General features: G+C 38.1%; 1 protein-coding gene and 2 long non-coding RNA genes across 4 annotated transcripts in view; 1 reads left to right on the forward strand and 2 right to left on the reverse strand.

Moving 5' to 3' along the window:
* Positions 1-1,627: 1,627 nt before the first annotated feature.
* Positions 1,628-25,636, forward strand: part of LOC141376481 (uncharacterized) — a 77,361-nt gene continuing 53,352 nt past the window's right edge. For both annotated transcript variants that reach the window (XR_012386611.1, XR_012386612.1), the window contains exons 1-2: positions 1,628-2,081; positions 15,370-15,494. This is a non-coding gene — a long non-coding RNA (uncharacterized lncRNA). The remainder of the gene's footprint in view (positions 2,082-15,369; positions 15,495-25,636) is intronic.
* LOC141376475 (uncharacterized) lies at positions 4,741-6,710 on the reverse strand. Its single transcript, XR_012386604.1, has 4 exons — positions 6,629-6,710; positions 5,900-5,955; positions 5,722-5,784; positions 4,741-5,607 (listed from the first exon to the last, which is right to left on the reverse strand). It is a non-coding gene; the product is annotated as an uncharacterized lncRNA (long non-coding RNA).
* Positions 11,590-23,383, reverse strand: tlr8b (toll-like receptor 8b). The gene is made up of 3 exons (NM_001386709.1): positions 23,346-23,383; positions 16,393-17,844; positions 11,590-13,465 (listed from the first exon to the last, which is right to left on the reverse strand). The coding sequence occupies exons 2-3, from the start codon at positions 17,828-17,830 to the stop codon at positions 11,856-11,858; spliced, it is 3,048 nt and encodes a 1,015-aa protein (NP_001373638.1). The 5' UTR covers positions 17,831-17,844; positions 23,346-23,383; the 3' UTR covers positions 11,590-11,855.

Consider the following 25,636-nt stretch of genomic DNA (forward strand, 5'->3'; position numbering starts at 1 on the left):
TGTGTGTGTGTGTGGCTGTGTGTCATTCACGGCACTCACTCAGGGCCGGGCTGTGTCTCATTACACTGAAGTGTGCACTGCTGGGGCCGCTGTGGGCTTCTGAGGGCCAAATCTGTGTGCTGACAGCTGCGTTCCCCATAGAGCGCAGTACTGTACCACTATGGACAATTAAGGTCATCAGTTTCCCTGTAGCGCATGTGTTTGGACTGTGGGGGAAACCCGAGCACCCTGAGGAAACCCACGCCAACAAGGAGAGAACATGCAAACTCCACACAGAAATGACAACTGACCCAGCCGGGACTCAAACCAGCGATGTTCTTGCTGTGAGGGCACAGTACTAACCACTGAGCCACCGTGCCGCCCATTAGTAAAACCAGTTAAAACCAGTAAAAACTAGTCAAAAATATTAATTATATTATTATTTATTCAAGTGGTCTCTTAAATCTTTTAAAACTGAGCATATAAGTCCTATTATCCATTTGTTTAGCATTTACTTTGTTTAATAAATACTTTAGTGTTTTAGTTTTTATTTTGCATTGGTATTTAAGATATACACGCACCGGCCACTTTATTAGGTACACCTGTCCAACTCCTCATTATTGCAAAATTTGTAATCAGCCAATCACATGGCAGCAGCTCAATGCATTTAGGCATGTAGACATGGTCAAGACGATCTGCTGCAGGTCAAACCGAGCATCAGAATGGGGAAGAAAGGGGATTTAAGTGACTTTGAACGTGGCATGGTTGTTGCTGCCAGACGGGCTGCTCTGAGTATTTCAGAAACTGCTGATCTACTGGGATTTTCACGCACAACCATCTCTAGGGTTTACAGTGAATGGTCCGACAAAGAGGAAATATCCAGTGAGCGGCAGTTCTGTGGGCGCAAATGCCTTGTTGATGCCAGAGGTCAGAGGAGAATGGCCAGACTGGTTCCAGCTGATAGAAACTCAAATAAGCACTCGTTACAAGCGAGCTCTGCAGAAGAGCATCTCTGAACACACAACACGTCCAACCTTGAGGCGGATGGGCTACAGCAGCAGAAGAGCACACCGGGTGCCGCTCCTGTCAGCTAAGAACAGGAAACTGAGGCTACAATTCACACAGACTCACCAAAACTGGACAATAGAAGATTGGAGAAACGTTGCTGCTCTGATGAGTCTCCATTTCTGCTGACACATACGGATGGCCGCGTCAGAATTTGCGTCAACACCGTGAAAGAATGGATCCTTCCTGCCTTGTATCAGCGGTTCAGGCTAGTGCTGGTGGTGTAATGGTGTGGGGCAGATTTTCTTGGCACACTTTGGGCTCATTAGTACTATTTGAGTTTTTATGCCACAAAGGATTAAGGCAGTTTTGAAGGCGAAAGGGGGTCCAACTTGGTACTAAGGTGTACCTAATAAATTGGCCGGTGAGTGTAGCTATACATAAAAACAAAAGTTCCTAATGATGCCTTAAGATTAATTTAATATAAAATTATGATGTGAATAAAACTAATAATTAAATTATATTAGTAATTATAAAATACATTTGTTTAAATTCCTAAATATAAATATGCTAAAAAACAAATGTTCACAGTATCTTAACACGATTCATTTTCGTTAAACTTGAAGTGACGTCAGCGCGACGTGTCGACGACGTAGGTCGTTTGTTATGGCCTGTGGCACGTTTAAAAGGAAAAGTGAAATTTCGCTTGCCTGTTTGACACATATTCCTTCCTTTTTACTTTTATTGTTTGTAATTTATTCGCGGATTATGTATTTGGAAACCAAAATGTCCGCCTTTTTAGTATGCGACAGCGCTGCTGTAAGGTTTGCGCGCGTTTATTAGCCCAAATTGGCGCGAGTTGAGCGTACAGTATAATACATCCCGAGTCACTCGCAAAAGTGGGTGTTTTATTTGTATGTAGTAAGCAATGGAACACAGCCAAGCTTGAACATCCAAGAGTTTGTCATTTTAATCGACATACGCGATGTGTCGGTGTACCTGCATTAACATCACTGAAGACCAAAGCTATCTTTGAAGGCTGCGGGGCATGCGCAGAACTGCAAACGTACCAACGCTTTCGAGTTCAACAAATGCAGGTAAGAGCTACAAACAGCATTCATATATATTGGCTACTGCATACCTACTACCCAGTCTACTCTCTGCTGTTATTAATGCATATGGGGCTTATGTTGATCAAACTTGATTGCATTACTTCTGATTGAGGTGTTCTGTGGAAATTGAGTACATTTTAGCCATATCAGCTGTCAAAAATCAATATTTTAAGAGTATGCAGTGTAATTCAAGGGTATTTATTTCGCTGTCAGAGTTGCAGTGCAGTTGGAAAGACCATATTTATGAATTGACAGTCATATTTTGTGTCATATTTTAAAAAGTGTACAAAATAATGTAGTTTAGCCCGATTAGCCTGTAAGCGAATATACAATAGTATTTTAGTAAAAGAGGCTACAGTTTGCAATTATAGTTGAAGTCAGAATTATTAGCCCCCTTTAATTTTTTTTCTCTTTTTTAAATAAAATACCTAAATTATGCTTAACAGAGCAAGGGAATTTTCACACTATCTCTGATAATATTTTTTTCTTCAGGAGAAAGTCTTATTTTATTTTAATTTAGCTAGAATAGAAGCAGTTTTAAAAATTTTAAACACCATTTTAAGGACAATATTATTACCCCCTTTAAGCTATATATATTTTATGATAGTCTGCAGAGCAAACCATTGTTACACAATAACTTGCCTAATTACCCTAACCTGCCTAGTTACCCTAATTAACCTAGTTAAGCCTTTAAATGTCACTTTAAGATGTATAGAAGTGTCTTGAAGAATATCTAGTCAAATATTATGATGTCAAGGTTTAGGAAGTTTCTGATTGGTTAAGTGACAACATTTGAGTTAATTGGAGGCACAACTGTAGAATAGTATTTAAGGAAAAGCTCAAACACACTGCTTCCTTCTGTGACAACATGGGGAAGTCAAATAGCCAGAATCAACAACAAAGCCAGATTACAGTTTGCTAAATTCCACTGTGAAAAAGACTCATGTTTGGACACATGTCCTGTGCTCTGATGAAGCTAAGATTGAACTGTTTGGCCATAATGAGCAGTGTTACATTTGGAGGACAAAGGGGAAAGCGCACAAGCCTAGAACACCATCCCAACTGTGCAGTATGGGGGCGGCAGCATCCTGTTGTGGGGCTGTTCTGCTGCAGGAGGGACTGGTCCACTTCACAGCATATATGGCATCATGAAGAAAGAAAATTATGGAGAAATACTGAAGCAACATCTCAAGACATCAGCCAGGAATTAAAAGTTGGCCACGAATGGGTCTTCCAAACAGACCATGACCCTAAGCATACTGCCAAATTAGTTCCAATGTGCTTTAAGGACAACAGAGTAAATGTTTTGGAGTGGCCATCACAAAGCCCTGATCTCAATCCTATAGAAAATGTGTGGGCAGAGTTGGAAAAGCTTGTGCGAGCAAGACAGCCTACAAATCTGACTCAGTTACAGCAATTCTGTCAGGAGGAACGGGCTAAAACTCCTGCAAAATATTGTGAGAAACTTGTGGAAGGAGACCCAAAACATTTTACCAAAGTTATACAGTTTAAAAGCAAAGCTAAAAATACCAAGGAAATGTGTGTGAACTTTTGACTGTCTAGAAATTAATAAAAAATTCTCAACAAAAAAAAAAATTCTCTCATTACTCTGGCATTTAGCAAATGTAAATCATTTAGGTAATCCTAACGGACCTAAAATAGTAAACGTTTAGTATGATTTACCATCAGACTTTTTTTTTTTAATGGTTATGTTAATTTTTTTTAGAGTGCATGTCAACTTTTGGTTTCAACTGTATATTGTGTCAAAACAAACTTTTATTTTGGATCATGATTAATCTTTGCCCAGCACTAATATTAATAACACTTTAGTAATAAATATTGTCCAGCAAACGCACAGTGTAGTAGCTATAAATAAAACGGGTCCATCAGAAGTTCATCTGCTTTATTAACATAGGGAAAGTTAGCAGTGAGTTGTTCTCCAGAATCCGCCGCCCTGACCGTGATCTGCACCCCGTGCCGGCGTCACCCTGGATAGAGACATTCCTGCTCTCACCCTTTTATATACGCCCACACTTTTCATTTTGCATTCATTTCATTGCCTGAAGTGATGAATTTTTCATCACTAGTTTCACGATGAATAAAAGATGAAAAAGGAGAAGGGACGTATAGAGAGCTGTGTGTTTGTGTGTTGTAACAGTGATAAAATAAAATATTTCTCCATGCTGTATCGTTCTCTAGAGGGGAAAAAAGTACAACACAAAGTTTCCTGTATGATTGTATGACTAATTTCACCATAACTGAAGCTTAAAGGAGACCTATTATGCAAAAACAAAGTTAATAAGGGGTTTAAACTCAGTTGTGTGTCAGCAGTGTGTAAGTATAACCAGCCTCTAATGGTCAACATGAATTAATTGTATTGTTTATAATCAGACTTGATAGAAACAGTTTGCAGAAACACTTTGATTGACATTCTCCCTTTGTACGTGTCATCAGAGGGGGAAAGCCCCGCCCACTAGTGCACATCGCTCCCTCATTAGCATATTACATTAGTCTTGTTTTTGAATCTGCCACTATGCCGACACAGGCATTTGTAGCTCCGCCCTCTTTTCAGAGAAGCACAGTCTCATTTGAATTTAAAGTGCACTCAAAAAAATGATATGTTGGCGTTAATTAACTTTTTTTTGTCCACTGGTTCCACGTAACCGAGTTAAGTTACCTTTAAGAAAGAATATTAATTTTAGTGAACTTAAGTTAGTTACATAAAGGTAATGTAATATTGTTTAGTTCAATCAACATAACATTTATAATTTAGCTTTAATCAATGTAGTTATTTAAGTTCAATTATTCTAAAATTGATATTGTTATGTTTAACCAAATAAAAAAAACAGTTTCCGTTTCATTGAGTTTATTCAATAGCATTTTTACAGTTTTACACATTTTCCAGCAATAAAATGATTATCAAAATCCAAATACTGTCTTTATCTGTATCTTCACTTATTACAATAAGTTAAAATATTAATACTAGTAAAATAATAGTAATACAAGTATGAAGTAAATTGAAAACAATAAATGATTTAAAAAATATGCTTACAAAAACATCATAAAATGTTTCTAATGAAAGATTAACATTTTAAAGCAAAGTAACACGATCAGCACTACACCATAAATTAGACCAACCATGACAGAACATGCAATAGCTACACACATTCATCTCTCTGACACTTGCACCATTTATGCACATTTGCACCAGACACTTTCTTACAACCACTCCCTATATCTAAAAAACAAAAAAACAAAACATTGTGCATGAAGTCTGCTTCCCACAGGTGTGTGGGCTTGACAAACCACATGTAGAAGCATTCTTAATTCTTAAATTTTTTTGTATAATTAGCACATCTTGGATGTATCGCCTCTTCTTGTTGATTTGCTGAATGTCTCCTCAATTGTAAGTCACTTTAGACAAAAGAGTCTGCTAAATGTTAATGTAACTACTGTAGATTCATAAGGTGGTGTTGCACATCAAGGTTTGCGCTTCATCATGCCCAGCATCCTAAAAAAGTCAGGTAAAAAAATAAAACATTTACCAACAGATCAAAGGTGAAAGGAGGAATTGGCTTAAGAGGAAAATACAAAATGTTAAAAAAAATAAAATAAAATAGCTTACCATGTACTCCCTCACTTAGGGGCTTTGAGTATGCATTCACACCTTTTTTCCACTGGTGATGTTCTAAATGACATGAAATGACAATTAGTAATTTACTTAATAATTAGTAGTTAAAATTACTAGTAATTTTTACTGTACATCATTTTAATGTGTGTATAGGCATCTAAAGGCATAGTACCTGGATGATCCAGTCTCCTCAGCCAGATATGGGACTTTAGAGGTTGAGCTGTAAACCTGTGAGGGAGAAAATAGATGTGAGTGAGCAAAGATTTAAAATAATAAAATATAATAATATAAATAGCAAATTACTAAACTTAAAAATTAACACTTGTTAGATGACCAAACAAATAAGTTTACATTAAATATGTCATCATGCTAGATGTCATGCTATTTAAGTGTCACATATGCTTGTCAAGATTTTTTTTTTTTAAGTTAACAGGCTTGAATACAATTAGATAATAAATAACAATGTGCCAACACCACATTTTAATTAATATTATGTAAGTTATCAAAACTGGCATTCAAACTCGACAAACTGCTTGACACTCATTAAAATAAAGACTATCAAATCAAATAAAAAATCAAAACACTTTTATTGTCACATTATCAGCAGCACGTGTTGAGTGATGTGTGAAAAGCTTAGACTATTCTAACATGACTATTCATTACTACCAACGGTTGCTACTTTATTTTGGGGCAGTTAATATATACCAAGTATAAAATTTCACAGGAATGCAAAACAAGCTATACATTTATCTGTCTATAATGTGGAAAAGACACAGGGAACATGGCAATTTCATAGCAATACTATACACAAACACAACATAGTATTACAAGAGAGTACATTTATGATTCAAATGTTGTCACAGCCTCAGTATAAATACATAAAAAGTGTAAAAAATCTCACCTGTGTGTCCACATTGGGGAAAGCTTTGTGCACGTTCTCAATTTGTACTGTAATCTTCATCTTTTGATTCCCATAATATGGCGCTGAGCTGAGAGTGATCGTTGTGGTTTGAATCTTCTTACTTCCTGTGTTGTTTTGAAACTGCGCATGTGCAGATATTACTCCACCTATTGACCAAAATGCAGTACTGCAGAAGCAACACAACTCCCTTGCATTCATGTTACATAAGCAAGCTGTTTAAATGTAAAAACTTACTTTTTCAAATTTTTTCCAACACAACACTTTTATTTTTAATACACAAACATAAGCGAATTGTTTAATTTAAACATAGTTACATTCTTTGGACCAACTAAAGCCATAATTCATTTTTTTGAGTGTGACAGTCACCAATATGCCACAATAATCATCGAAGCCTGAAAGGGTCAGTTTGAGAGAGTTAGAAAACACTAATTGTGTGCTATTTTAAGCTGAAACTTCACTACACACACTGTAGGCACATCAGAGACTTATTTTACATCTTGCAAAAAGGGGCAAAATATGTTTCCTCTAATGCCGAGTTCAGACTGCGTGATTTTAGTCCTGATTTTGACCGACAGGTTTTGAGAAATCGCCGACAAATGCCTGAAATCACAGGTAAATCGGTGCTCGTGCACGTGAGTGACAATCACACAGTATGAACCATCAGAGACGCGATCTGAGAGAATCGCCGATGAGTCTCCGATGCATGTGAGATATTTGGCGTGCTGAATATTTGGAGCTGTCTGCGATTCATGCCGTGTGAAATGAGTTTATAAACATAACAAAAATAACATCGGCGATCGCCTACAGCCAATGAGAGACCAGCATCCACTTGTGTGTGTGTGTGTGTGTGTACCTGCTGGCCAGCGGGAGGTTGGGGGAGAAGTTAAAGGGTCACGAAACACCAAAACACATGTGTTTGAGCTGTTGACAGTGGTATATGTGTCCCACACTGCTAAAAACACTATTAGGACACCTATATTTCACTAAAAGTGTAAATTGGTTGTTTTTGCGTTATTTGAAGCAAATTCGTACTTCCGGTTTGTAACGAATTTGTGAAGCTGCGTCACGGTCATGACATAATAGCGTGTATTCCAGCGTGCAGACTGGACGTCTGTGCCAGAGTGTGTCTTATTACGTCTTACAGTGTGATGCATTAATGCATGAGTAAAGCTTGGTTCAAACCAATCAGCGCGCTCTATTGTGCAACTTCATTAATATTCATTACTGTCACAGTGTTTAGACACAGAGACGCCACGTTGTGTTGGCAAAACAAGCGTGAAGTGTTGCTTTTATAGTTTGCTGCAGTTCAGTTTTGTTTTTATTTTCTCTCTGTGAGAGCTCAGCTGGAGTCACGTGTGGATTAACAGTGTACGCGACGCTCGACAACAATAACTTACGTGTCTAAGGAGGATTATTGTTTACCTGAGAGCTGTTCTCATCTGCAAACGCTGAGATCCGGATTCGCTTGTAGTCTCCTCTTAATAAAGACGCGGCTCTAGTTGCTGGTGATTGTCCTGTCTCTACAGGTTTGGTAAGTGAGCGACCAGTGCTCTTTGTTTATTCAGTTTGTTCGTATCGAACTAACTATTGCACCGAGTGTAAACATGTTAGCACCACAACCAAACTTTAACCTCGTGTAGGGTTTTTACCGCATTTTGTGACCGGAATAACACACTTTCTGACGCTACCTGCCGTGTGCATCTAAGTTTCCGGGAAATGCTGAGGTTTTTTTTTCTCTCATTCGCCGTTCGGTATCAAACATTGCATGAAAAATACACGCTTAGAGCAGTTCCTCGAATCAAATATCTGATTTGTCGCGAGGGACATGAATGAACTCCCTGAATGAAAGAGCCAAACTGCAGTTAAAGTCCACCATTTAATCATTTGGCAAATAATTCGACTACAGATGTCCATGTAGGTTAAACACCATCACTTTCTCCTGTGTGTGTGTGTGTGTGTGTATTTTGACTCTAAAACTTGCGCGTGCCCAAATAGACACTCCCACACCATCCCACTTTTCTTCCTCCGACACTCCCCCCTAAACAGAGCTGGACACGCCCACTTTTCTGACTTTTTCCAAACTCTTTCCAACTCGGCATAGGGGAAGCTGATTAAATAAGATTAAATGCACAAATATGTAAGATTTATTTCAATAAAATATCCCAATTCAATTCATCTTTATTTCTGTAGAGCAGCTCAAAGCAGCTGCACACAGAAGATTAAAGTGAATTGGAACAGTGTCAGTTCAGTTTCCTGAGTTGAAGTTCAGTTCAGTTCAGTGTGGTTTAATAATCATTACCGAGAGTCCAAAAACTGAAGAGCAAATCCATCAATGTGCAGCTCTACAAGTCCTGAACTATGCAAGCCAGTAGCGACAGCGGCGAGGAAAAAAACTTCACCAATTTGGTGAAAGTGAAGGATATAAATCTCGAGAGAAGCCAGGCTCAGTTGGGCACGACCATTTCTCCTATGGCCAAACGTCTTGTGCAGAGTAGTGATGGGTAAGATTCATTTTGAACGAATCTTCAATATGACTCGGGAACTACGAGTCCTCTCAGGGAGTGATTCGTTCATCCACGTGTGCACTTTTGTGCAGGTGGTATCGTTCATTTCACGTCTTTTGAGTCGTTCATCGTGGAAAGGCAGAAGCAGATCATTTGCGTTTAGAGCCGGAAAAAGATTGAACTGTTCACCTCTCGAGTCCTCCATCGGGTTTGAGTCATTCGTTCCTCACGGGCCAATCATATGCGTTTAGAGCCAAAAAAAAATTGATCCATTCAACTCTCGAGTCCTCTATCGGGGTTGAGTCATTCTGTCACGTGATATACGAACGACTCAAGAACCAGAAGACTCGAAAGGTGGACTAATGGCTCGTTTACACTGACTGGTACAGTACGGGACGGTTCGGTACGGGTCACCTTTATCAGGCTTGCATTTCCACTATAAAGGGTACCATTTTGGTGGGCGTGGTGTATGACAAAGTTTCAGTCGCATCATTCTCACTCAAGGAAATGTCTACAGTAAAGCTGCACAGGTCGTTCACATATCATATTAAAAGCACTTCTCACAAAACAGACACTTTACACACATAAACACTTGTGTATAAATGTTTATTACTAACTTTTCTATGAACAGGAGTTGATTATAACTGCAGATCAATGACAGCGCTAAATAGCCTACTGTAACGTCTGTAACTATATAAAATAAATAAATAAATGAACATATATGAACACATACAGCCCCTTACAGTCTCAGATATGTTACCAACTACTGAAAAACTACACACAGCCGACATTTCAGCATTAATTAGGTTCAAAACAACATAAAGTATAGCCTACAGTCAGCGCAAACCTCTCATCTGTGTATGTAATCTTCAGCAGCACATGTAGCCTCTGTTAGAGAGTCACTCCATCACTCCCAGTTCATATTAGTCCAAAAGGTGATGATAATAATTAAAACAAGGCAGTCTGTTCACGTTTGCTGAAGAAATAACGTGCTCCAGTTTTTTTTCCGCGCTCCACTCTCGCGTTTGTCCTTTTCTTTCTGAATATGTCATTATCGTGTTTGTCAGCTTTTCACGGGATCGGGTTTCCAAAGCACGTCAATAATCAAGAGCACACTATTATTATCAGCTCAAGAAGTTTGTTATTTCAGATATAGACGCGTGGCGAGCGCAAGGAAGAAAGCGAAACCGCTCGCGCGTCAGACTGGCTTGTAAAAAAACTGCGAGGCACAGGGTAGATTCTGCTGTACTCCATGGCTATGTTGCTGTTCATCAGGACGATTATATATGAATATATAATTCCGCTGTAATCTCTCGCTGTGTATTTCAAACATGGCGGGTCCTTTGTTTACATTCTGGCTTGTTGTAAGTGAATGACGTATCTCTTCTATAAACCAATAGCGTTCAGCTGTGCGTCTAGCTCCGCCTTTTGGTACCCTTTCTTGTGTTTGGGACCCTTTCGAAAGGGTGCTGGAAAAGTGGTACGGTACGGTTTGGTTCAGTACGCCTCTTGACAGTGGAAACGGCCATAAAAGTGAACAAAACCGAACCGTACTGAACCACTCAGTGAAAATGGGCCATAATTATCATGGTTCCTATCGACTCAGACTGTGTACATTGGTTAAGATTATATGTGACTGTCAGTGTAACGTGAACGAACCACTGACATTTAAAGACATGAAGAGGTGAGCTGAGCACAGAGACAACAATACTTTTGGATAATAGGAACCATTTTTTATAATTTTTTGTCTCTTTTCTTTTAATCAAACAATTATTTGTATTGGTCATGTAAGGGTCATATATTAACTGAACTTCTAGTGTTGTGGGTGAGTGCTGTGCATACTAATTAGCATTTTTGCAGAAGTAGATAGATGCGGGTCCAAAATTAAATTCAGCTCTGCAGAAACTTCCTGTCTGAAGAGAGGTGTTAAAACTGAACACAGAACACAGAAAGATGTATGCTTTGTTGTTGGGCAGAGAATTCATAGAAAAAGAGGAAGTATGTCGAAGGGGCGACTGAACAATCACTGACAAGTGACGTTACACCAAAACTCCACCTGTTAAGATCGGTGGTGTATATATGCTAAAGTCAGGAAATGTATGTTAGTTGCGAACCTCTTGAATGTAATTCTTGTTTTGCATTGGGGTAATGTAACCCAGAGCTCTGTCATCGAATTATTCATTTGTATCTAATAAATTGTTACGATTTTTGGCATTGAAGAAAAACCTCTCCAGACCTTTTCTCTTGAACACGCATGGAATTAGCTGGATATTCCAACAATACCTTCAAAGACAAAAGAGCAGGTCAACATTGAATTATTATTTTCTCCTTCTTATAGTATTCTATTGATGACTTATTTGTCATCTGATCAACCTTTTGGGCTAGTTGTAGATGTGTTTGGAAGCAATTCGTAATATTTTATTAAAATTTTGGCAAATTGAACGAAATGACTCGAAAAAGATTCATTCATCTCGATGAACGAGACTCAAAAATCCGAGTCAGTAAAATAATCCGAACTTCCTAACACTAGTGCAGAGCTGCAGTCAAATGCCTCTAGACGTATTATTTCTGAAATCCAGGCAGTATTTTTTGCATGTCTAGAAAAAGCTTCTTGATTACATTTTTTTAGTATATATTTTGGACTAGAAATAAGTTTTTTAGCAGTGATCTAACCCTTTAAACAAAACTATCCTTTTGGACAATCATCCGTTAAAGTAATTTTTAAACATTTTACTTTGCACACCTTGACTCTCAAACCTAACCGCGTTTCTCAAACTCTGCCAGAACCAGCCTTCAGCCGCCGGGTTTCTCGGCCACTCCAGCACACTGTGTCCACACAGACAGCGTCGCAAGTTCAATATCCTCGACTGACGAAGAACCGGCTCCAACAAAACCAACACCATCACATCCACACCCTCTTCAAGGAGCCGCTGTTGCGCTAGGAAAGCCGCCATCTTGAAAATCCCACTGTGAACAAATCCCTCCGTCAACACAAATATAGTCTTCCTACTCCGGTGTACGCTCAGATTCAGGTTATCCATGATTGGTATTCCAGGAGTCCAATCTCTTTCCTCAAGACAAAGCGGACGCACATGTCTTCCTCTATCTTCTAGCTCAAGACGCAGGTGATTGAGTACCCACTCCGCCACCATCGGATCCTTGGTGTCGTACATAACGAAAGCATCATAGATGCAGTCATTCGTCTTCAAATAATAGCTCTTAAATCTGGCCATGCAGAAGTTATAAGCGTACGATATGTCCCAGTAGAACACATGTATGCCGATGGTTGTACACATAACAAGCGTAATGACTGACGAAGTGAGTATGTATAAAATCTCAGCAATGCTGTTGTTGATACATGCGTTTTTAAAGTCCAGACTGACCATCGGATGCCCTCTTTTGGATTCTGGAAGGTCGCATAAGACATCGGTTGCTAGCCGAGGAAGGATCGTGTCACTTTTTTCCAACCAGAGAATGAAGTCTAAAAGGTTGCACGTGCAGTGGATGGGATTTCTCTGCAGATCGAGTATTTGCAGCTGGTGATTGCTGCCAGTTGTGAAGGACGATGCGCCGAGATGCTTCAGCTTGTTGTTGGCAAAGTTGAGGATCTGAAGGCTTTTGACATTTTCGAGAAAGCTGTACCTTAACTTTGAGATCTGATTATGGCTCAAGTCTAAGACCTTCAGTGAACGTGTATGCTTTGATAGTTTCCTAGGGACTACCCTCAGTTTGTTTTTACTCAGATCCAGAGTTTCCAGCTGGGGTAAACTTTGGAGCTGTTCCCACGCAAAATCAGTGAGCGTGTTCCTGCTCATGCTAATATATCTTAGCGTCTTTGGAAAGTAGTCGAAGATGTCGTCTGGTATCTCACTAAGCTTGTTATACGATATATCAAGGTATGTAAGATTTGAAAGGGATTTAAAGAGACTTTGGTATCCGCGTTGCTTCTTCCACATGATGTCCAATCGATTGCCTTGAAACTGCAGTTCGTTGAGCGAGTCGCTTTGCAGGGTTTTATTGGTCAGCATGTTGATCTCGTTCCAACTCAGATTGAGTACTTTGAGAAACTGAAGGTTTTCTAGAAATGTAAGACAGTTTCTGACACCCGCCACTTCAAAATAATGTTGATTGTGACTCAGATCCAGAACTTCTAATGCCTTCAGTTCACTCAAAGCCGAATCTGAATGCATGTAGATTCTGTTGTGAGATAGGTCAAGGTACTTGAGTTTGGGAAAGTGGGCGAACTCTGTGCCGTTGAAGTAGGAAACTATGAAATTGGAGGAAAGATTGAGGCAAGTGATGTTCTCCGCTCCTGTGAACAGACATATGTCGATTATTCAATACATAGTGATATAAACATGTACGATATTGATGTCAGGGGCACTTCAAAAAAATAGTTAATAATTATTTACTATTTACACTTTTAGAGTGCTTTTACACTCTAATGAACAATATTCATTCATTTTCCTTCAGCTTATTCCCATATTTATCAGGAGTCTCCACAGCAGATTGAACCACCAACTATTTTGTCATATGTTTTACACAGCAGATGCCTTTCCAGCCACAACCCTGAATTGGGAAACACCCATACACTCTAGCATTCATAGACACACTCCAATTTAGTTAATCAGTTCCCCTATAGCACGTGTGTTTGGGCTGTGGGGGAAACCGGAGCACCCAGAGGAAACCCACGCTAAAAGCTCCCAATTCCAATTAAATCCAGAAATAGGAACTGGCCAAACCGGGACTCAAACCAGCGATCTTTTTGCTGTGAGGCGACAGTGCTAACCACTGTGCCACCGTGCTGCCTATTTAACAATATCCACAGTATGTGCAGTAGGGCTGGGCATTTAATTAAAATCATAATTGAAAATTGTGAATTCTAATCGGAATTGTGATTTAGCAAAGTTGCGATTTGTTTTGTACATCTTTCGTAAGGAAGCACAGTGTGATTTGTAGTAAATATTCTTTAGTGTAGTCCCACAATTCTGTCCAAAGATACCCAGGAAATCCCCTGTGGGAAATAGCGTCTGCTGCAGTGTTAATTTCGTTAATGAAAAGTTTTCGTCACAGAACAAGTTTCTACTGACGAAAACTAAATAAAAATTAAGTGATGATGAGGACAACTATCATAAAAATATTCTGACATTTTCGTTGACTAATAGAAACGACACGAGAATGTGATTGAGGGATGTATTTTGGTAAATATCCAATTAGAGAAATTTTTTTGTCTTCAATGGAAAAGCTATATTCAATATTTCACGAGATATTTCATTATTTAATTTCAAATTAGAATATTTTGTTTAAATAAGTGTATACAATATTTTAATTAAATTACACTTAAATTAAACCAAATATATTTTTTTCCAACTAAATCTAGAGTAGATTTGGTCGACTAAAATGATTCAGAAGACTACTATTACTGAAATTACAATTAAATTATAGTCAATAGACAAGGACTAAAACCAAATAAAAATTTGCTCTCAAAATTAAAACTGCTTTATAAACAGACTATTTAACTGCTTCCATTGATTAATGACTAATAAACACATGTCTTTTGATGTCTTTTGAAAAAAAAAAAAACATTATGCCATTATGGCAGCAACACTGGAATCTCCATAGAAAAAAAGCACAAGCTGGTTATTTTCCATCTGTTTCAAGCTACGGATATTTGGATCAACACACCAAAACAAAGATATGATCACAAACTGTAGATCTTGGGTAACTGCGATCCATATTCTGCTCCCGCTGACATTTTTCAAACATTTGAAAGCCTCACGTCCCCTTCAGAAGTTCAATTCAGCGATGTTTACATCTATCTTGTAGATATTTCCAACTCGGGCTCATTGACGTACCCAAGTCTACATTTCTAGAGAGAGCGAATTATGTTACAGGAGGCACGTCTGCTCAGAGTTTTTGTTTTTGCAAGTTCACCAGAAGCCGCTGTGTACTTTTTGATGATCACGAATTCCTCTCCTGCACCCTCTTCTCGTATTATTCATCAGAGGGTGTGAAATACACTTCAGCCATCCAGGCCAGCTTGCTGTTGACTGATTGACAGACTGTCTGACAGACTGACCGACCCACTTACCCACTTTCCTATACCCAACCGATAGTGTTTGCAAAAGCAATCTAGAAAAGCTGTCATGGCCGCTTGATTTCACCATGTTTTCAGCCTGTTTTTCAAATTAATTAATTTATTTTTTGCTTTACCAGGCTTCTGGAACCATTCTACGCTAGACTAGAACCGTTGTCAGCTTCACTCCATGTCACAAGTCCGCCAACGTACACAGTGAGCAACTGAGCAAACTGGTAACAGTGAAAACGGCGTTTACATGAAGGTAAGCGGTCAGCTGATAGCGCTCAAACTAACAGATGCCGTTAGCTGTGTTTTACCGCCCCCTAGTGTTTGTTTTAGGATGCTTTCACACCTACACTTTTGTTTGTGAACGTGTCTCGTTTGCCCAGTTAGCGCGGTTCGTTTGGCATATGTGAAACCACCCATCGCTTTTAGATCCGCGCCAAATCAATTGCTTCGAGATCGCTTGAATGAGGTGGTCTCGGCTCGATTGAAACAAACTCTTGAGCAAATCGATTGCAGTGAGAAAGCGATAAAATCCGAGCGCGGTTATATCACAGTGTTTTATGGATATGTAATAGGCTTACGGCTATATGAAAAGAGAATTATGAGTAGGGCGGGAAGTTTTGCGAGTCTCCGGTAGCCCGCAAACGAGTTATAATCTCCCGGTAGTTTACTCACACATGACTTGTTTTAGCTCTTTTGGTCCGATTAGAAACTTTGCAGTGTGAAAGCGAACCAAGAGCAAAGAGCAAGAATGTAACATTTGTAATCTCTGTTTCGGAACAACTGAATCGATTCACAGGTGTGAAAGCACCCTTAAAGATGCAATGCAGCCAGACGTACCTCTGGCTATAAAATTCGTGCTCTCCAGAAATGTAGACAGGGACACGTATCCACAATGAGCCTGTGTTGGATATTTCTCTGTGATTTAGTCACTGGTGATTACTTAATTATAATTTACTAATGAGGCTTTGTTGTAAAGTGTGAGCTATTATACTTTATATTCCTTTTTCAATTTAATTATGTACAATACAGCAATACACTATGTATATTTGTTATTATGTCTGTTGAAGTAACCTTTTTTTCTAGCTTAGGCCGATAATACCATTTAATCATTATTCGCAACAAAGATAATGTAATGTCATCAATAAGCCTACCTGTGAATAAAGGTGGATTGACGTGGTAAATGTTGTTCCTGCTGAGATCCAAAACTGGTCCAGTTGCAAGACACTCGGCTTTGGTGAATGGAGGATAATGGCGGAACTCTTCATTTGTGTGAATGTAAGGTCCTTCGCGGTGGTCTCCCTGATTATCATCCTTAAAACCACTTTTACTTTGACCCTCCCATCTTCGGATAGGACTTGAGAAAGTTAGCCTGTTGTCAATCAACGAAATTAAAGACAAGTTGTGAAAGTTCCTGAACACCGATAAGTTGACCTGCTGGAGAAAGTTGACGGCCAGATTTAAAACGGAGAGATTTCGTAAACTAAATAAAGGTCGGAGGTCGTCTTCGGAGAGCTTGTGGAAAATATAGCCTTCCAGGTGAAGCGTTTGGAGGGATTCCAATCTGGAGAAACCTTCAGAGAGTTTTAGTCTCGGGTAAATCCTTTCCGATGGGTTATTGTAGGAGATATCGACAACCTCCACTTGCGGTAGGACGCTAAAAAATTGTCCGCTTTCAAATTCGCTTATTAGCGAGTTAAAGGAAAGATATAAGTACTTTAAGTTGGTCAGGTTTTGGAACCACATAGAGTTGATGCTTTGTAAAGAATTTCCGGATAGTCGTAGGTCTTGCAGTTGGGATAGTTTGCTGAATGCATTCGGATGAATCTGTAGAGCGTTATTGTTTGTCTGACAGCTTGTGCATGGGAAAGGAGTGGTAAAACAAATAGGACAGTTTCCAGATAAATCAAGAACTTTTAGACGTGTTAGATGGTTTAGATCAGATTCATGAACATGATCAATCCTGTTTAGCAGAAGAGAGAGATTGTGAAGGGTTCTGGGTAAAGCAAACGGCACATTATGCAGTCCATTTTTGGACAGTTGTAGCTCAGTCAGTTGTAAATGTTGAAACGTCTCATTCTGAATGGTTAATTCTGCACTGATGTTATGATAGCAGTTCTTGTTTAGTTTTAAAACCGTGAGTTTAGTCATTCCTTTAAAGTCTGACTGTTCAATTGATTTGATGTGGTTGGAATTGAGGCTCAGCCATTGCAGACCTGCAGGGAGATTTTTGGGTAAAACCGAAATCTTATTATTGTCGAGGAGCAGAGTCTTCAGGTTGGTCAGTCTTGAGAAAACCCCATTGTCCTTTTCGTGGCATTTTTCAATCTGATTTCTTCTTAGGTCTATCCATGTGACGTTGTTTAAGTTCCAGAAGGCGTCCTTTGAGATGTTATGTATTTTGTTGTTTGCTAAGTTTAGATTAGTTGTGTTCCAGATCAGGTTTTTGGGGATTTTCTTTAAATATCTTTCTGAGCAGTCCAAGGTGACGGATGTGTTGGAGAGATTCACATCGCAGGGGAGTTTTCTCCAAGCCCAGTTGTAGCCTTCAGATGAGTGGACCGTACATAGCAAAAAGAACGCAACAATCATCTTTCCTGCAATACCTGTGAATGAGAGAATGTGTTAAATGGGTAAATGTTAGTGCTGTCACAATACTGTAATTAGATACCAATTGGTACTGAAATTTTAAAAACATAAATTTCCCGCTAACATTTCAGCGCTGTTGAGTGTGTTCTTAAACAGCTCTGATTTCCTCTGTGTTCACCTGCTCAACAGAAATGGCTGTGATTAACTGTAAGGGTCATCAGTTCACCGAACCTGACACTGTTTACTGAGTCTTACTACGGATACAGCACTTCAAAATCACATAGATCAGCTGCTTTGTCTACAAGATGACATGTTAGCTGTTTTTTTTTCAGTACCAATTGGTGTCGAAATCCACTATCGTGACAACACTTGTGAATGTATAGATCAAGGGCGTCCAAACTTTTTGGGCCAAGGGCCAGATGCAAAAAAAAAAAAAAAACGGGCCAAATTTTACAGACATCACACAGACACGTGTGTGTGTGTGTGTGTGTGTGTGTGTGTGTGTGTATGTATATATATATATATATATATATATATATATATATATATATATATATATATTAGGGATGTAACGGTATTGTAAATACCGTCATACCGCAATATTAATTTTATTCGATATTACCGAAGTCGCATGACTCGGTAAAACTATAGGTCTTATGAGAAAATTTGCTCAGGCGAATGAAGCGAACGGGAGGTAGCGAAAACTACAATCCCCATCATCCCTTGCGGTCTGTTGTCGCTACAGATCCAGTAATGCGGAAATGGAGTGTGCTGCTAGAAGCGGGGATCAAAAAGAGCTGTAAAACTCTAAGGCCCCTTTTACAAGAGTGCATTTTAGTTTTAAAACGGCGTTGTAGAATGAAAACGATCCGCGTCCAACCCAGCGTTTCTGAACAGCTCTCCGTCCACACAAAAACGCTGAAAACGCACATCACGTGACCACACACACACTCTCGGGCAAGCGCTCCAGCATTTCTACCCAGATGAGAGCTCTGCTTGTCGGACTGCTCATCAAGCATCTCCCGCTGGATCTGATCTCGCTATATTTGCTAAACGTGATATTTCATTCATCTTGTTGTCTTTATCTAACGACATAGGCCAATTCCCTGACTTTGGTCATTGGAATCTATTAAGTTACTTGTTCACGGGTAACATGTTTTGGTTAAGCGCAAAGATAAGTTAATGATTAATCCAGGTACATTGACTGATCGCTTGCCTTTATTTCATACAATGTATAAACTTATTGTATGTTATACTTTTATAATTATCGATTATTAAAACTGATATTCAGCAAAAGAGAGGGTGTGTTTCGTATTTTCACTGAAATTGAAAGGAGGCAGTTGTTATCGGCTCCGTTTTGTTATAAATATGCACACAGTGAAGATGACGCTCATATATGCAGCACGACGCCTCGACATTTCTGCTGTCTGTTAAGTTGCTAATATTAAAATGAAAATAGGCAGTTCCTTATATCATGTTTACATTTTATTGATGAGAAAGTGAAACAACGTAGCCAGGGTGATGTGAATGAATTTATAAAGTACACTGTTCCCTTTGAAGATTTACCCGTGTCCTCGGTATTTTTTCCATATCAAACTGAGAAGAGGGAGACTGCAGCCTTGATCAAACTTGCGATTGCGAAGTCTTAACTTACAAGAAGAGGATGCCAGACTGAGCTGTGTGTGTGGGCTACTTAATATTGAGGAAAAGCCCCAATCAGATAGGCGAACGTTTGCAGCCCCGCCTCCGTTTTCAGATGTCTCCGTCTTTCCCCATCCACACTGAGACGGAGCAGCAGCGTTTTAGAATGAAAACGGCCTCTCCAGCGTTTCCAAAAAGCTCCGTTTTCGGCGCTCGAGAAATAAGTCATATAAGTCATATCTCTCTTGTCCCAGAAACCTCAGTACCAAATGAGAGGTTTTTTTTTCTGTTGCAGGGGACATTGTAAATGCCCAGAGATACCAGCTTTTACCAGATTATATTTATATGATAATTTTCCTTTAAACCCATCTCTATCTAAGTGAGTGAGTGATTAAATGTTGAATGTGATGAGTTTTCAACAATACGAAGTATTGTTGAAGTTCCTGTATGAAGTTCCTGTTTCAAAGCTTACAGATAGATGGCTAATTTGTATGTCATTGACACTTTTGGCACTTTTTTGGAGTATTTTCATAAGTTTTGTTTTTTCCTGCAAATGATTCAATAAATACCGTACCGTGACATTGATACCGAGGTATTACCGTACCGTGAAATTCTGATACCGTTACATCCCTAATATATATATATATATATGATATTTCCACACATTTCTAAACATAATAGTTTTAGTAATTCATCTATTGACTGACAGTAAATAATATTTTACTAGATATTTTTCAAGATACTTCTATACAGCTTAAAGTGACATTTAAAGACTTAACTAGCTTAATTAGGTTAATTAGTCAAATTAAGGTAATTAGGCAAGTTATTTTATAACAATGGTTTGTTCTGAAGACTTAAGGGGCTAATAATTTTGACCTTAAAATGGTTCATAAAAAATTAAAAACTGCTTTTATTCTTGCCAAAATTAAACAAATAAGTCTTTCTCCAGAAGAAAAAATATTATCAGACATACTGTAAAAATGTCCTTGCTCTGTTAAACATAATTTGGGAAATATTTAAAAAAGAAGAAATAAATCAAAGAGGGGCTAATAATTTTGACTGTGTGTATATAGATAGATAGATAGATAGATAGATAGATAGATAGATAGATAGATAGATAGATCATAACAAGAACTGCTGCTTAATTGAATGCATGTAATAGCGACACCCGGTGGTTATTTATTGAATTACGTTCATTTTTGTATAGCGGGCCAGATTCTATTGAAATTTATAAAAAGCTTCGCGGGCTGCCACTAAACTGATTGCGGGCCGCAGATGGCCCGCGGGCCATAGTTTGGACACCCCTGGTATAGATAGTATGTGAAGTAATTTTCTCTAATTAATTGACTAATCCAAATGGGCACCATAGACATGCTCCTAGTAAGTAGTTCTCTCTTAAGAGCGATCACTATCTGTTCATTAACTACTACAGCAGGGGAGTTCTCCAGATCTACCTGAGCTTAAACTCCCCTCTCGCCTTGCAAATGGGAGGGAGCCCCAGGCTCAAGGATCTTATGAGCTCAGGGCTCTCTTCCGGGACAGCATGCCAAACACGCTTTATAATGATTTTGCCTTAAATAATAGTATAGAATTATGATATTTTGAGGACATCAGAGACTTTGCATCCACTAAAAAAACAATTCACCTAGTCAGGGGTGTGTTTCCGAAAACCATCGTTAGCTAACTAAGATCGCAAGTTCCGTTGTTACAAAGATAGTTTGTTGATTTGGGGTTTCTAAAATCCGTCGTTCCAACAAACATTCGCAAACTGCGTCGCAAATGTGTGCACTTGCAAATACACCTTTGGAGCTGTGGTTAGACGCATAGTTCCTGGTTGTGTTCTATTACCCATTATCCCCCCTAAGCCCTATTCATTTGGAATGTTCCAACATTTAAACCTGGAATGATTGATAAAAAAAAAGTTAAGGTCATCACTCTTAGGTGTAATTTGCTTTCTAAGTATTTTTACAGTTCAGTTTTAGCGATCGTCATATTGACAATTGCGTTCTCTTCGCAGTGCACTTCAAAAACGTTGACGTCTTTTTGAACACAGCCGTGGCTCATGACGAAATCTATAGGCGACCTATTATTTAAAATCGGAATTAATGTTACGTCTCCAAAGCTTGTGGAAACAAAAATATATAGCGTACGTTAATGCTTTTAATTTATAGTAGGTTATTTATTAAGTTTCTATAATGTATATGATATGGGCCTGCTGGTTAGAACTTTCTGCAGTGGTTTGAATGTGTCAATTGTAAAACGAGACTTTTAAAAAAAATTTTAATTAAATAAACAATATCCTACTTATTAAGTAGAATTCTTTGTGAAGTTTCGAGAGGATCACGTGCTTATGATTTATCACGGCCAGTCTCGCATTTGCTAATCACTAATCTTACAATCATATGAGCCCTAAGCTACTATAAATAGCCTCAGTTTTCAGTTCACTTTATCTTCGTTTGGAAGAAACCCCCCTCCTCCCCTATTCTCCTCCTTTACCTGTGATTGGGCGGCACGGCGGTCCAGTGGTTAGCACTGCGAGCCACACAGCAAGAATACTGCGGGCCCTAGTTCCATAGGACCGGTGGGTGTTTCTGTGGGGAGTTTGTATGTCCTCCCCGTGTCCGCGTGGGTTTTCCCCGGGTTCTCCGGTTTCCTCCCACCATCCAAAGACCTTCAACATGCATAACAATCAAGCTTGTCTAATCCCTTACGTTCCCTTAGCTACAGCGGCAGGGGAGTTCTGAGATCCACCGAGCTCGGGCTCCCCTCTTGCTCTGCCAACGGGAGGAAGCCCTGGGCTCGAGGAGCCCTTGAGCTCGGGGCTCTCTCCCGGGACAGCATGCCAAACAAGCTTTGTAAATCATCAGCTAAGTGTGAACTCTTGAAACACTTCTTAATAATAGCCTACTGTAATTTAGGCCTACACTTATTAACGATTTATATGATTTATAAATGAGATTAGAATACGTGTTAGCTCAGTGATTTCATATGGAATATTCTCATTAATATGTGTAAAGGAAACATCAATATGTGCCATTTACATGGAAAGCGAGTGCATGTTTTTACTAAAACTAATATTAGATTTTTTTTAAATGTGCGATCGTAATAATAATAATAATAATACTTTTTATTTATATTGCGCCTTTCCAGAGCTCAAGGACACGTTACAAGGAATGCAACAAAAAGATAAACAAACATACATGAAGTCAAATATAACAAACTATCATGTAAAACAATATAATTTGCACAAAAAATTATGGGGTTCTTCTTTAAAGAAGTACTTACTTCACCCCATTTAAAGCATCATCATGGGCGTTTTACGTTATAACTATTGTGGTTCAAACGATGGATCTGCAACAGAGATACTAAGTGTTTTGGGAAACACTCGTCACTACATCGTTCATTTCCCAAACGATGCATCGTACTATGATAGTTCAGCCACTATTTACGTCACTCTTCGGGAAATGCACCCCTGATTGGATATATTTCAACATGGATGTTTGTTTGAGATGCTCTCGTGCTTCAAACATGAACAAAACTAAACAAAGCAAATAAAACTCAGATTAAATATGCTGTTAAGTATTGTTTAAATATTTGTATACAGATGAAAAATAAGCTCTGGCACATTGTACATTGATTTGTATTATTAATGTGCGTTGTCCCTGTCAAATAAGCCTGAAAGTAAATACAATTTTGTGTCTATCGTAAAAATATTCTCAGCATCATTATACCAGTCTTCAGTCTTACATGGTCTTTCAGAAATCATTTTTATACGCTGTTTTATTAATCTGGGAACATTTATGATTTCTAATTTAAAGTGGCGGCAGAAGAAATAAGATATATCTTTAAAATAAATGAAGGTAAAAAATGTGCTTACCAGAGTGTTCAGTTCTGAAGGGGAAGGCATGTCTGAGGAATTTCTGTCAGCTTTTTATTGTCTGTATTTCCTCTTTCTAGTTTCAGAGTGCGACTTGCTTCCCTTTTAATGAACAAAAAATAGCCTTGATGACAAAGCCCCTGTGCGTCAAAATGCATTCTTCTGTATTTCGGCGATGAATGGAGATTGTTTTAACAAGATGAATGTAGTGACAGATTTCTTTATAATTGTTTTTATCTATCAAGATTGTCAGTTTGAAAAGTAGTCATGTGGTTTAGTTCCTGTACATTGAGTTTGGATATAAACTGGATTGGATTATCCCTAACCATTTTACAATTGGCCAAATTAGCTTCATTCATTTTCCTTTGGCTTATTCAAATTCAGAGTCTACAGCAAATGATTCACTGATTCAAATTAGGTATTTAAAGTGAATCTACAGTAAATGATTCACTGATTCAAATCATCCTTTCAAAGAAAGTTTTTAGTAAGTGATTCACTGTTTCGAATGATCTGTTCAGAGTGAGTGTTCAGTAAATTATTCACTGAATTAAATGTATTCAGAGTGAAGCCCAGTAAATGATTCACTGATTCAAATGATCCATTCAGAGTGAGTCATTAGTAAATGATTCACTGATTTAAATTATTCTTTTATAGTGAGTGTTTAGTGAATGATTCACAGATTCCAATTAAGCATTCAGACTGAATCTAAAGTAAATGATTCACTGATTCAAATGATCTGTTCAGAGCGAGTCTTCAGTAAATGACTCACCGATTCAAATAATTTATTTAGAGTCTCCAATTAAGGATTCACTATTTAAAATCATTCATTCAGAGAGAGTCTCCAGTGAATGATTCACTGATTCAAATAATTTGTTTAAAGTGAGTCTCCAGTAAATAATTTACAGATTCAAATGATCTGTTTAGAGTGAGTGTTCAGTAAATTATTCACTGATTCAAAAGATCCATTCAGAGTGAGTCTCCAGTAAATGAGTCACTAATTTAAATGATTCTTTTATAGTAAGCGTTCAGTAAATGATTCACAGATTCCAATTAATCATTCTGAGTAAATCTACAGTAAGTGATTCACTGATTTAAATTATCCATTCAGACTCAGTCTCCAATGAATGATTCACTGATTGAAATAATTTGTTTAGAGTGAGTCTCCAGTGAGTGATTTACAGATTTAAATTATGCATTCAGAGTAAATCTACAGTAAATGATTCGTTGCTTCAAATGATCTGTTCAGAGTGAGTGTTCTGCAAATTATTCACTGATCTAAATGTGTTCAGAGTGAGTCTCCAGTAAATGATTCACTGATTCAAATTATCCATTCAGAGTGGGCTCCAGTAAATGATTCACTAATTTAAATGATTCTTTCAGTAAATGATTCACAGATTCCAATTAAGCATTCAGAATGAATCTACAGTAAATGATTCACTAATTAAAATAATCTATTCAGATTGAATCTCCAGTAAATGATTCACAGATTTAAATGATCCATTCAGAGTTAGTCTCCAGTAAATGATTCACAGATACAAATGATGCGTTCAGAGTAAGTCTTCAATAGATGAATCACAGATTCAAATGATCGGTTCAGAGTGAGTTTTCAATAAATGATTCACAGATTCAAATGATCTGTTCAGAGCGAGTCTTCAATAAATGATTCACAGATTCAAATAATCTGTTCAGAGTGATTCTTCAATAAATGATTCACAGATTCAAATGATCCGTTCAGAATGAGTCCCTAATAAATGATTCACAGATTCAAATGATTCATTTAGAGCAAGTCTCCAGCAAATGATTCACAGATTCAAATTAAGCATTCGTGGTGAATCTCCATTAAATAATTCCCTGATTCAAATGATCCATTCAGATGTAGTCGCTAAGGATTTTATAAACTGATCTAGGTGAGATTAAAGCATGCTTTCACTTGAATTATCATGAATGATCAATATGGTTATCAAAGTATGAAGTGTTGATTAATTCAGTTTTCATACAAAATAAATATTTAACAATAAAGTATTATTATATTGCATGTTATATTACTTTAACAAATGAAAAATCAAGTACTTCTGTATTTTTGACTCGAGTGAAATCAAGAAGGAGGACTTTATATGTCTTCATTTTTACTCAAGAGCCTAATTTATGTACTTCGTCCACCCCTGATGTGACTATTGCAGATGCACACATTGCAATTTCAACGCTAAATCGATTTATGCTAATTACAAACATAAATAAAAGCTAAATAAACAAACGTGAAGCTCAATCAAAGTCAACAGAGACTCTTAATC

The sequence above is a fragment of the Danio rerio genome, chromosome 10, assembly GCF_049306965.1.
Source record: "Danio rerio strain Tuebingen ecotype United States chromosome 10, GRCz12tu, whole genome shotgun sequence".
NCBI lineage: Eukaryota > Metazoa > Chordata > Actinopteri > Cypriniformes > Danionidae > Danio > Danio rerio.

Excerpts from the sequence above, each read along its gene's own strand:
- tlr8b (NM_001386709.1), bottom strand. The coding sequence starts at position 17,830 with ATGATTGTTGCGTTCTTTTTGCTATGTACGGTCCACTCATCTGAAGGC. Across the intron at positions 13,466-16,392 it reads CAATCCACCTTTATTCACAG|GAGCGGAGAACATCACTTGC; the intron begins GTAGGCTTATTG and ends GTCTGTTCACAG.